Consider the following 13263-nt stretch of genomic DNA (forward strand, 5'->3'; position numbering starts at 1 on the left):
TAGGAAATGTGTTTTTCTAAGATACATAAACTTTTGGGATTGACTGTACAGCCAATACATCCTTAAAGCATATGTAATCATTTCTGTGTCGATAGACAATATTTTTATCATTAATATTTTTGTAGATCAGCATCTTTTCTCAACTGGTAAGTAATAGTTATTACTTGGTCGAGATAAAAAAAAATCGACCTTCTTCAAAGTAAACGGGAGTAGCCTACAAATCTTGGACAGACTTCAAGGACAACAAGAATACGCACAATCCATTGTGATTCGGGCGCAAATAAACCAGCAGCACGAACAGACAATTTCCTTGACCGTGTGTAATGCAATTAATAAAATGTTTATTGAAAATTGACCTCGAAATGAGACCCGATCGATGCATAAAAATCTTTTATAATTGAGAAGTCAAGAAAGTGACTGTTAACAAAGCGTGAATTGTATTATGTAATTTGTCTAAAGATCGATCGTTTACGACAGATTTTATTAGCAGTCAAACATTTTCGGCGAGTTTAAAAATATATCCACGCGTTATCCTTCATTTTTATCATGTTAAAGAGTAGCTTGTTAGTTAAATAACGTGAACTGCGTCGACGGGTTTGGTCTAAATCCAGAAATTACGTGTTGTTGACGAAGTTAAAATAATTTTGGCCAACACATCTGGATAAAATTACTTCGCAGGATGCTATGTATTAAAACCTTTCTACAAAGAATCGATGGATTGTGCGAAGTCAAGAAAACAATCTTATTAAATGAAATACGAACGATACTATTCATACTACTATACTAGTCAAAGCATAAATACACGAGATATACAATTTTTTAAATTTGGATAAGAATATTTCCTGTGAATATGCCAACCCGATACAAATAAACATTGGTTCTGTCATAAATCATGTCAAGAATGAAACATTTAAAAACATCTTCAGTTTGGTTCTTTTTTTTATATAGAAAGTGAGAGTACATTGGCACGTTGCTAGCTATTGAACACGATACTATACGTACAAATGCTTTCTCTATCACGTACATAGCATACCGACGACAATATCGATGATCGAATTGTCGCGAATCAGAGACAACACACGGGCATAATATGTATGTACTATTAACTGCATATTAGATAATTATTCCAAATACAATCTTAATACGATCCCGAACAATTATTAATAATATTTTAATAAACAAGTAATAGAAGATATTAATCATGCTCATAAGAATTAGTAATAAAAGAATTAGAAGATTAATTAATTGCGAACCTCGTTCTCGAGTCGTAACAATAAGTGGAAGCGCCAAGATCGGTCGAAACGTATATGTATACATACGTAACTATGTAGTAAACATATGGTGTTTATTGCTATGCAGGAACACACGCCTTGAACGCTAATCGAAAAATAAGTATGGAACGAAAGGAAGTATTGACTGTGCTTTCAAGAACATTCGCCAATGTTGAATAATTCCAATGAGGTCAAGGACCGCTTCATGACCGCAATAGGAAGTGGAATAAATTAATACAGATTAACGCCAGCTTGATATTCGAGAATATGGAACTACGAAAGAGTCTTAATCCTCTCAAATTACAAAAATGTGTGTCAACTATAAAAGAAATGAACGATATTGATTTTATCAAAAATTTTTCAATAACATTTGGATATGCAATATTTTGAAAAGGAAGCAAAGTATTTAATTTAAAAGTTCTATATAAAATATTACGACTGTACTTATACGTACATTAGAAAGATCGTACCTATTCGTACGTGGAGCGACAGGAAATTGAACAAAGCACGCGAGCGAACTAGAGTTAGGCCATTTAGCACGTGCTAATACGTAATTCAAGCCAGAGCAATCAATTTCATTTGCTGGGATGACTGTGTGAAAACAACTGATCTCATAATTGTTTCATAATCATTTTATCAACGTTATCTAAAGATACGTATTTTAAGCTTGCATGTTTAATCGATCTCGATCGAAAGTACATATAGTTGAATTATGTAACAGGGTTTCGTGTATGCAAGCTTATAGTTAGTAATTGGATCTAAATTGAGCATCAATCAACAGTCGCAACATACTATGTACTTGCGACATCGATTTAAACATTTTTATGCTTCATGCCAATAGAAAAACCGTATAGTCGTGCAACTTACCAATTCGGAAAGAGTGCAGATGCCTCGGCCAAGATGTCGCGAAGAAGAGTAGTGGCGGGTGGAACATGAGGTAGAATCACAGGGGCAAACACACCGCAAACGCCGGCGCTACGTCCGTGTTTAGCTTCATATTTGCTTAAGTACAGAATCAAGTAACCAAGCAAACGGTAATGAGAAGTTGGTAGAGTCGACAGAAGTTCTTTCGTTAAACTGATCCAATGGTCATGATCGTTAGCGTAATGTTCTGGGAACAAAATGTTCAAGGTACCGGCGTATTATAGGAAGCGAAATAAATCTGGGGCAATAAATATGTAATTAGATACTTACGAGCATGAACGGATAATAATCTAGCCACAAGCGATGATGGTACGACGGGTTGGGGCAATTCTTTCAGGTATTGCCGTAGAAGCGTCGCCGCAGTTGGAGGACAAGCAGCAGCTTCCAAATCGGCATCTCCTCTTCTCTCGAAGGTAGCCCTCAACCTTTCCGCCAGTCTCGGGCTTCCACCCGAGAGACGAAACACGGCTGCGCTTTGAAATCCATAATTCTCGATGTAACTGCATAACCGGTGCACCACGAAGGGCACACCGGTGTCGAGGTATGGCTCGATCGAATCTAATCGAGCGCCAAAAACCCTCGATGATCCTGCGTTACGGCCCAGCAACGATACTGCCAGAACGCGTTTCACTTTTGCTAAACGTGACTCGTCCTTCGAAAAGATCAACTTTCATCCATTATGATATCTATTCGCTAATTATTATAAATGTACTGCCAATGAAAGCAATTACCTTTTCGTGGCCTTGTCGGCAACGCGTAGGACTTGTCGAGGATCCATGATGATGATGATAGTGGTTGTGTTGATAATGATCGTGATGATTATTGTGGAGATGGTGATGGTGTTCTTGCTGAGGACGTCTCATCCCACTTTGTCTACACCGCGTGCCACCGCCGCCGCACTGATCAAATTGACAAACCCCCATTTTTCTATTTTTTTATTCAACTAAATAATCGAACGAGGCATCATTTACTTCGTGTGCAAATGAAAAATCTTGAAATAAATCTAACATGCATATAAACATTATTCCACTTCGCAAACAAGAATGACAATCTTCGATTGGGTGTATCGCGATATATATATTTGTCTTCAATGTCCGAGATACGATCAATGACATTTTTGTATCATTCTTGTTGGCGATTTTGTCGACAATCAGTTCGACACGAACACTTACAAACGTTTATTACAAACGGGACTTACAATGCACTCTCTCGCAACCTTCCACAGGTTTAGGTAAATAGTGTTCAGCCTGAATGCTACTTCGAATGACCTCCTCTTGCTTTTGTTTGTTCTTCCTTCTAATCTATTTGCCAGGGGTGTGTTAGATGAAAAGGTGCTCTCGTGTGTCTTCCTCGAGCACACGAAGATAAGTAGAGCAGGATATCTTATCCAACGATGCTAACTTTAATGAACATCGATCTTTTTCTTCATTTATATCACTGTGTTTGTTTCGTTAAGTCACTCTCTCGTGCGGTAATCTTGCACGGGGCAATGATTTCGTTGGGCTCGTTATCACGTTATTAATCTACGATCACTTTGATTCCTCGAGTCACCGAACGAACAAAGAGGGCAAGGAACGACGCGTGGGGTGTAAACGAATGACGAAAATCAGAAAGGGACGGGTATAAACGCGAAATTCTCGATGTAGACAAGAGACTGGGGGCGAAGTACATATATGTATATAGGTCCTTCGTGTGTTTACCGCGCGCGCACAGAACTCTCTCGAGCAACTTTTTAAACCGACGTTGGCAACCAATATGACATTAAAAAGAGATCATTTAATTCGACTAGTTTTGGGTTCATGTCCCTATCACGGCACATCGCATCGAGCCCTTTCTCTAAGGCGAAGGGCACTGCCTATGGCTGCTTCAAGAAATGAGTCGACACCAGCCGTAGCGTAAGCATCGAGGGTCAGTGCCGAGGATGAGTTTTAGGTCACCACTCTGTTTCTGCTCCTGGCATGGCCCACGTGTTGTCTCCTTTAAACTTTTATTCTAGCCTTCTGAAACCAAGACGAGCAAACATTTCGATCATGCTGTGTCCGTCTTTCTTTTACATATACGGAAATTCGGCCAAGAATCAGCCACATGTCCAGCAGCGAATTTTTTTCTTATCTTGATCAACATATTCGACACTCTTCAACGACACATAGGATAATATCTATTATGTAAAATTACACTTAAACTATGGATTTGTGTGCAAAAATATAAGTACGCATACGTACATTGATTATCATTAAACTAAAAATTCATACAGTCCTGCAATGTGAAAGTTATAAAGAATTTCATTTCATATTGAAAACGTAAATTGCTACTTGTCATCTTTGAGCGAACAAGGAGGAAAACGGTTCTTGCTCTAGAATCTAGAATTTTCTTCGATATCGAATGGACGCGAATATCTGGACGAACATCTTCATTCGTCGTTGGTTCTGTGTATATTTCGTTTGTCTACGAAGCATTAAGCTTCCTATTTAAAAGAATGTTGCGTTTGACGCTTTCACGATTAAAAAATGAGTAGGAAAATGAGCACAGGTAATATGAAACACGGAGAATAAAAAATTTGTTCGTGAAATACGAAAGGACAATGGCTCGGAAAGATGAAAATTTGCTAGCTATTGCGATGTCGTGATCAAACTGCTTTTTATAAACTTCCATTGATCGCACGAACGATCGATTATTTACACGGGTGCAATGGAACGAGCATTTCACTACGCAGCAACTGAATAAGAGGGGGATATAAGGTAATATTTCAGTTAACGTAAACGGTGTATTGTTATGCCGATGTTCAGAAGAAGTACGGTAAAATGACACGAGTCATTGTAACAGAGAAACGTGCAACGCGACACGTCGTCGTCGTCGTCGTCGTCGTCGTTATAGCATTGTTTACTTTTGGTGTAGAAACTACAGTGAAACGGGAATAGAAGCACCCGGCTGCCTACGCGATTCACCTGGTTCGAATATAAACTCGGATTACGGATATATTTGAGAAACCGGGTAAATGTTCCTGAACCACCACCTTTGATACTCCAACGTTAGCAACACACGCAAGAACGTTCGCATGTTGATTACCACTCAATTAAAAAACACTAATGTGTACAAGTGCAAGCGTTAAATAATAAAAAAAAGAATACATAAAAATAAATTGACTATGTAGTAGCCAAGAAACCTTTTCAATCGATGAGTCTCTGTACACGAAAATTCTCCAAAAAGTTGGATTTACAGATATTCGAAAAAGTAGTTTTCGCCCGCCTGCCTATTAATTTTGTATTTTTATTGTAACATCGTAGTCCGAAATGTAATTTGAGGTTATTTAAAAAAGGTTGCTTTTAAACTTGCACTTTCCTTTAACTCACCGAGTGGTTCTTAACTTTTTACATTCCATCATGACGGTTCTCAAGTACGAAACAACAGAGTTGTTGGAAAATCACGTATGTAATATTAAACATGTAAACAAGTCAAGTGTTCGACTGCAATATCCCGGAGAGAAAATAAAGAAATAGATGTACCTGGCGTTAACTATGATAATCATAACGATGAACGGTGATCGTTCACAAGCACCACACGAGACGATACTGCGTTTGTCACGAGCGCGTAGCTCCCCTTTCCTATCCTCTTCCTCGTTTCACCCCTTCGTCTCTATACACGATTACAGCCCCGTATGCGTCTCCGCCGTTGGCGAACGGAACTCGGAGCAGTGTTTCCAGCGTATCACGTACTTACCCCCTTGGCAGCAGATATCGTGAGGACGAGGGCGCATGTACAATCCTCCAAGAATCAATAGACCGTTCTGGTCACGTGAAGCATCCGCGAGAGAACAGAGACCGAAGTTAGGAGACGGAGACAGAATTTCATATAGAGAAGAGAAAGAATTACGGTGATGGTGGCGGCTGGTGGTGGGAGCATCGGAGAAAGGGATGGTGGAGAAAGAGGGGGAAAGGATGGGACAGGGATGGAAGATGGACGAGAGAAAAGGAAGGTAAAACGATTCGAGAGGAACGAAGAGAAATACAAGGAACGATGACAGACAGCGAGAGAATAAGATACGAAAAAGGATAAGATCGATCCACGTGGAAAAGGAACGAAGCAAATGGATCGAAATTTATTTATTGCATATCATCCCAGGAAGCATTTGAAAACATTTATGCGTCGAGGAACAGTTGATTCCTTCTGTATCGAAGACTTATCAAACTCTTTAACAGTATCTCCTAATCAGTTCCAATATTTACAGTATCGAAGTTTACCTTGACCATTCGAAATCTAAGCTTATCAGAAAGTTATACCTGACTTTCATAATTAAAAATTGTTTCATACAATGAAGGACCATAATCTGGCTCTATCTCAGGTAAAATTAAGTGGCTAGTTTTATGGGCACCCTTTAAGAAGGATCATAAAAGGGTCTCTCGGGTCTTTATGACAAATTAGGTACCCTCTTCATTTATAGCTATTCTGAACACGTAACTGCGAATAAACAATCTTGATATTATAGTATATAATAATACGTATCCTACTTTTCCACGATTCATGTGCGCAGATCCCATTATTGCCACATTATACATATAGCATATAGCATCTCGTGTCACGCATATCATTTGAATCGCGAGGCAATGTATTATGCATACATTTATTGTATTAAATTTGTATCGTACTAGACATAAGTGTTGATAAGACAATAAAGAAAATTATTGTCTTTGAGATTCATTGTTTTATATAGTTTTCGTTGCAGGAGATATATGCGATGAGACTTTTGGAAAAGACTTATTTTAATATTTTATAGAGTTAACAATAAATTTTGTGAACAATGTCTCATTAAATACAAATTTTGAAGTTGACGTAACTATAATATAAAACAGGGGTAATGTTGAAAATTACATGTTAATTTCATACCCATTCACAGTAGTTCATAGCAAATATCTTTCAATCTCGTTGAGTAGAGAATGACATACGGACTGTGCAGCTGTGCAGGAGTGTGTTTTCAAGAGTCGGTTCATATGTTCGAATAGTCTAAACAATATTTAGTAAATTTTTGTGTCAACATGTGGGCAGACACAATTTTAATAGTATTTATTAGTATTTGTACAGCTTTATTAGGAGAAGGTAACTGGTTCCTCTCAACTGTTATCATTTTTAAGGTTACGTCTTTATCAATTAATTTTCTTAACATTCACAGGTTTAACGTGGCTAATGGTTTATAGAACAGAAAAATATCAAAAGTTAAAAGCAGAGGTAGAGAAACAAAGTAAAAAATGTGAGTGTTTATACAACTATTGGTAAAAGTACTTAATTTCTTGTGTTTGTTTTATTAATACAATTGAATAAAATTTAGTGGAAAAAAGAAAAGAAGCACATGGAGATTCACTGGATAAGCAACAGAAGAAGAAAATTGAGAGAGAGGAAGAAAGGCTGAAAAATAACAATAGAGATTTATCTCTAGTAAAAATGAAATCCATGTTTGCAATTGGATTTGCATTTACAGCTCTCCTAAGCATGTTCAATAGTATTTTTGATGGTAGAGTCGTTGCCAGGCTACCTTTTGTGCCAATTAGTTGGATACAAGGCTTATCCCATAGGAATCTCCCTGGAGACGATTATACAGAATGTTCATTCATCTTTTTGTACATACTGTGCACCATGAGTATCCGACAAGTATGTTTACACATTCCAATAATTTTTTACTCTTGCTTCTTACATATATTCAAGAATCTTTATTTATTGCAGAATATTCAGAAGATGCTTGGATTTGCTCCTTCTAGAACTGCAAGCAAACAGAGTGGAAGTATCTTTGGTCCTCCACCACAACAATTCAAATGAACTTAGATCAATGTAAAATTATGATTTACGACATGTTATATAGTATTTAAATTTCTCGGGGTACTTGGTGACTGCTCATCCTAGTAATGAATGTCGATAATCGATATTGAAATTGTAATTGCTACAAACTAATTGTAAAACATAATATATATACCTAATGTGTACATTGTATACTTAAATTATAAATAATAAATATATATTTAATACTAATATATTGATAATCAAGTATTCAAGAACATATAGGAGTGGACATTATTAAGATATTTTATGGTAAGCCAGGAAGGAATGTGAAATGATAAAGACAAAGGATAGCTTTCTGTAATTGAGCTAGTAATGCTGCATATTTTAGAAAATAGGTATGACTTTATGTATTCCTTCAAGCAATTCTTATACAACAATCAATGTTATATACAAACATAACGATCAATCATATACAAAAAAAATAACCACTACCCTTAATTCGTAAAAAATATTTAACACAATGATATAGTATAACGTTAGAGATACATTTTATCGAGCACACGTTCAAAGTTATAAGGTGAAAATGTGCTCTGCAAATACTCGATCGCGGTACGCTTTAACTACATACTTCAAATTACGGATACACATTTCTGTTTACTAAAAAATGTTGCTTTCATTTTATATTATTATGTACGGTTTAAGCCTAAAACAGTCTCTTGTTATTAGAGCTAGCGAGATTTTATACAAAATGATACAAGTATTATATGTATGATATTTACAACCAATCTACAGTAGATGACTAAACGTAATATATCTTAATTTAATAAAAGTTATTTGACTCGTTATTTGAACTTTTGGTGTTACAATGTTCTGTTCCGTCGTAATATGCCCGATTCATGTTAACAGTATCTGAATTATATAATTCATTAGTATGAAAGTGATTAATACCCATCTGACAATCTGTAAAAGCAGTGCTCTTTAAACTGGAGTTCCTGTTCACTTCATATTTCGTCAGCGTCGTTACACTTTGAAATCGTTAATCGTCATGCCAATAAGATTAAAACTCGCGGTGACCCTTGTTTCTTCACGTATATACAATCAACCATATTTTGTCGGCAGTGGTTAATGCCTGTAAATCGCGAACTTAAATGGGAAGACATTTCAATTAAGATTTTATTGAATCGGTCTGAATTGAATCAAAATTTCTAAGAAGAATAAAAGCATGTTCGATGTTCTTCAAATCGTTTTAAAAAGATCTACTTGAAATTATGCTTGAATGAAATAACGTCGGTTTTTCTGCCCAGCAGATGAATAAAGTTGTCTTTACATTGTCCCTTCAGATTTAAAGTAGTGTAAAATATTGGTAATCTTTTTGAGTATTATTCATGAAAAATAAATTTATCGCGCTTTCTTCTTAGACTATTCAAAGTAAAGTGAATCGTTTACATTTTGTGAAAATGGCTGGTGCTTCATCTTTTTTGATTTCATTATCAATAAAAAATTGCACATCATCGATTCTCGAACGCGAGTCTCCTATCGAACATGATCAACCATTCGGGGCACTCTCGCTCATTGTTCATTAATTCATATCAAGCAGAATGCATGTTCATGTCACGCGGCTGCGGAAGTTCTGAACTAATTCACTGTGTCAGTTTCGTTCAAAATGGTGGACAATTTACACCGGGATGTAGATATTGACATTTGTCACCGACCCGACAGTAACCGTTCTTCGAAAATTGCCTACACACGGGTGGCTGTTTTCCATTTCCTCTCCATCCACCACCGCCGCCGCCCCCCCTCCATCCTCCTCTTCCGGGTGGTCCCCCACCGCCTCTGTACCAACCAGGTCCAGGGACGCCTCTGCCCCTGGCATGCATCGGGCCGCCACCTCTGGGCCCTTGAAAGTTCGGGCCAGGACCGTACATAGGACCCGGTGGCCCTTGAAAATTGTTGGGATTCATGTTATTGAAACCCATATCGTCGGGGCCCATCATACCGTAGCCCTCTTGCTGTTGATTGAACATCGGCGGTGGTCCCATCATTCCGGGTGGCACCATCGGGCCACCTTCCATTCCTGGTGGGAACGCGTTCGGTATATTACCCATCGGGTTTATACTCATTGCGTCGGGTACGACTACTTTTCCGTCCCCGGTTCTCCAGCCACCTCCCGCGGTAGTAGGCATCGGGCCTCCCATCTCGGAAGCCATAGGACCCATATGAGTGGGCCCCATCATTTGCTGAGACATTTGGGGCATCGGTCCCATCGAAGTCTGAGGTCCCATAGACGCCATGACTGGCTGCTGATTGAACGTTGGATAATGGAAGTTCGTAACTGGTGGCGTTTGGGGTTGTAACTGTGGTTTCGGTTCCGGCCATGGCATAGAAGTGAAGTCCTTTTCACTTTCCTTGTTTCCAGTGAGATCTTCCAAGGGAATGATTTTAGGTTCACTAAATATATGGTGACGTTCTTCGTCTGGTTCTGCCGCCGAGTCTGGTATCCTGTATGAAATGAAATATTCCGTTACCGATCAAATTTATATGCAATAAAATACTATTTTAAATAAATATACTATCCAAGTTTTCTTTTTTTCGTACGAACATATTATATATCTATTGCACATACCTACTGCTCGCGCGCTGCACGGCATATAATGTTCGATGTTATTTAGTAAAAAAAGTGTATACGTACATGCTGCGGTTGAAGTATAATGCTTGTAAAATTCCTTTCTCCCGAGCGTACTGAATATCCTTCTCTCTGCTGTCTTTTCCAGGCTCCACTAAAGGCGGCGGTAAATCGATCGGAATTAGAGCTTTCCATCTCGTCCTCTCTTCCATTAAATCCTCGTTACCTACGAAACCAAATAGTAGCAATAATTGATTCAATTTAATTATTCATACTCGAATCAGCGTAACGTAATGTCTTCTTAAGGACTTACTTAATTTCCTGGCCATTTGGAATGCTTCCCTCTCGTTTTGCTTCTCCATTTGTTTCATGTCGGTAAACGTTTTCGTAACGTTCACCCTTTCCGTTTCGTCTAACTCGAAGTAGCGCACCGATTCCAGATCCGTTTTCCATTTCAATACTTTCTTCGCGCCTTTGCGTTTCTGAAGTAGCAAAACGCTCCGCAGTCCATCGACGTATCGTATTTCCGGGTAAGGACCAACGGAATCCTTCTTCGTCGAATCGGAGGAAGTATCTTCCGGAGAATCCGAAGCCTTTTCATCCACGTCTTCTTCCGGTGTAGGTGCTAGAATAAAATATTTTCCCATTCGTACAGATAAAATAAACATTTTATTTAAAGATCATATCAATAAACAAAATTTCAAATAACTCACTGTTACTTCCGGTATCGTCATCGATCTCCGCTTTGTATATTCTGTTCTCCTTCTGATCGTCCGTCGCCTCTTCCTTTTCCTTCTTCGCGTCGTCCTCCGAATTTTCCCTCTCTTTCTGTTCCTTATCTTCCTCCGTTTCTAGCGTATCTTGATAAAACTTAAAGTTAGGCTTGATAACTACGGGTGATTTTTCATCGGCACTTGTCGGTGAGGTGGGTGGTGTTGTGACATCGCGATTATTACTACTGGCAGTTTCTTGTTTCTTAACTTCCGTGGGACCATCTTTCGTGATGGACGTCCTCCGTTTTCTTTTCCTCGGTTCTTTACTTTTCGTCGACGCGGTCAAAGCATCCATAAACATATCGCTTTCTTGCAAAACCATTGCTAAAAGAAACAGTTAATATAATTTAATAAAATAATTAGAAGGAAGAGATCGATGAATCGCAACACTTTTTAAATCATGTAACAGTTAACCAGGAGAAAGGTTTAATACTATCTTCTTACTATCTTTTACAATATTTAATAACATCTGTAATATATAAAAAGTAAATTAATATTTACAAGTACAGTAAACTGATTTCTCAGGTGCCTTCACCAAAAAGAAGAGTTCTGTGCATCACGTTTAACTAATAAAATTTGTTAACATTCCGTATAATATGTCCTTGTAAAACAAAGATTAGCTTTATTTGATTCTATTTAACTGCTGGTATTACAATAATCCGCATCAACCTGCAAGAAGAAAACAATTTATAACTGCGCGAAGGCTGCGGGTCGAATTCTGGTATCTCGGAAGAGCTGCAATAAAACGATATTTTAATAAATGACACATGAAGAATTAGAGGGAACCCTAAGAAAAGAATCTGTAAGAGCTACACAATTAATTATTATTATTATACAACAATAAAAATAATGCGATGTATTCAAACAGGGAAATGACAAATATTTATTGCACAATTGTACATGTAATTGTAAGTAGTAGTTACGTTATTAAGCAATTTCTATGATAAGCGGGTCAATCAATTTGTCGATTACTTTTAATCTATAGGAGCCTCTAATTTATTCAGAGTTTCAAACAGAATTTAAAGCAGATTACGTGCGCGTATTGAAGGTCTGAATTTTTAAAAGTACAACGGACTGAGAGTATTGCACATTTACTTTAAGGAAAGTTGCAAGTTTTTGCGTATTACTTTTTTTTACATAATTAAATAATAATGCAAAGTAACTTGATAAAGAAAAGGATATTCTATTTAACATAGCTACATTCTTTCGATACAGTCGAACTACGGCATTCTTTTTACTAAGTAGAAGTTAGTTTCAAATTAAAGTTCTCTTGTAGGAATACACAATAACATACAGCAACAAAAACCTCTTCGGGTGCCCATTTTGGCAACTATTTTCATTTAATGTTGAAAAAAAATATTCAAATTCGAATAATGATAACTATCAATCAGATAATTTACATATTTAGCGCTGAAGAAATAGCGTGCATGATAAATTATACTCGAGAAAGATTGATGCATAACATTAATGCAGTTTTGAAAAGAAAGTGCGAAAAAACATGTATTATATTGTTCATGAGTCGTATCGATAATCGTGTAACTGTTCTTAGAACATGTTTAATGAAAGATATAACAGTAAACTGGGGAATAATATGCAGGTTTTAATTATACGGCTCCAATTTTATTTCCATAAACTTTCGATTCATCCTCAAGTATTGTTTTCTTACTTTTAAAATCGTCTCGTATTATAAGCTCTTAGGCGTTTTATCTTCTACGTAACATTAACGACGTATAATTTTTTAAATATTACGTTTCGTATCTTGATAAACTCTTTGTGACTCAAATAGTACACATGTTAACGTTTCGTTTAAAAGGATTACTAAAATATTCGCTAAAAACAATGTTTCTTTCCTTATGCGAATGTACGGAAGAGTATTTGCAATCCAGCCTTATTTAAATAAAATCCA

The 13263-nt window shown here is 37.2% G+C and overlaps 3 protein-coding genes across 10 annotated transcripts in view; 1 reads left to right on the forward strand and 2 right to left on the reverse strand.

Moving 5' to 3' along the window:
* LOC108626166 (protein FAM13B) overlaps positions 1 to 5891 on the reverse strand; it is a 15416-nt gene extending 9525 nt beyond the window's left edge. The window contains exons 1-5 of one of the 4 annotated variants that reach the window (XM_026814557.1): positions 5699 to 5891; positions 3394 to 4192; positions 2927 to 3138; positions 2466 to 2847; positions 2139 to 2382 (exon numbers count right to left, since the gene is read on the reverse strand). In XM_026814557.1, the coding sequence (XP_026670358.1) occupies positions 2139 to 2382; positions 2466 to 2847; positions 2927 to 3118 (818 nt within the window). In that variant the 5' untranslated portion in view covers positions 3119 to 3138; positions 3394 to 4192; positions 5699 to 5891. Of the gene's footprint in view, positions 1 to 2138; positions 2383 to 2465; positions 2848 to 2926; positions 3139 to 3393; positions 4196 to 5545; positions 5669 to 5698 lie in introns of those variants that run through there. The other 3 variants (XM_018026679.2, XM_026814559.1, XM_026814558.1) reach the window with 3 other exon arrangements.
* Positions 5892 to 7009: 1118 nt separating this feature from the next.
* On the forward strand, positions 7010 to 8806 carry LOC108626173 (calcium load-activated calcium channel). The gene is made up of 4 exons (XM_018026692.2): positions 7010 to 7286; positions 7360 to 7437; positions 7516 to 7835; positions 7908 to 8806. Exons 1-4 carry the CDS (start codon positions 7226 to 7228, stop codon positions 7998 to 8000), a joined length of 552 nt encoding a protein of 183 aa, XP_017882181.1. The 5' UTR covers positions 7010 to 7225; the 3' UTR covers positions 8001 to 8806.
* Positions 8375 to 13263, reverse strand: part of PNUTS (Phosphatase 1 nuclear targeting subunit) — a 13139-nt gene continuing 8250 nt past the window's right edge. For all 5 annotated transcript variants that reach the window (XM_018026687.2, XM_018026690.2, XM_026814552.1 and 2 more), the window contains 4 exons: positions 11298 to 11681; positions 10898 to 11209; positions 10651 to 10810; positions 8375 to 10460 (listed from right to left, as the gene is read on the reverse strand). In XM_018026687.2, the coding sequence (XP_017882176.1) occupies positions 9620 to 10460; positions 10651 to 10810; positions 10898 to 11209; positions 11298 to 11681 (1697 nt within the window). In that variant the 3' untranslated portion in view covers positions 8375 to 9619. The remainder of the gene's footprint in view (positions 10461 to 10650; positions 10811 to 10897; positions 11210 to 11297; positions 11682 to 13263) is intronic.

The sequence above is a fragment of the Ceratina calcarata genome, unplaced genomic scaffold, assembly GCF_001652005.2.
Source record: "Ceratina calcarata isolate Rehan_Ccalc_2016 unplaced genomic scaffold, ASM165200v1 scaffold39.2, whole genome shotgun sequence".
Classification (NCBI taxonomy): Eukaryota; Metazoa; Arthropoda; class Insecta; order Hymenoptera; family Apidae; genus Ceratina; species Ceratina calcarata.

Coding starts and splice junctions, on each gene's coding strand:
- LOC108626173 (XM_018026692.2), top strand. CDS start 7,226: ATGTGGGCAGACACAATTTTAATAGTATTTATTAGTATTTGTACAGCT. Junction 7,438..7,515: donor AGAGAAACAAAGTAAAAAAT/GTGAGTGTTTAT, acceptor AATAAAATTTAG/TGGAAAAAAGAAAAGAAGCA. Junction 7,836..7,907: donor GCACCATGAGTATCCGACAA/GTATGTTTACAC, acceptor TATTTATTGCAG/AATATTCAGAAGATGCTTGG.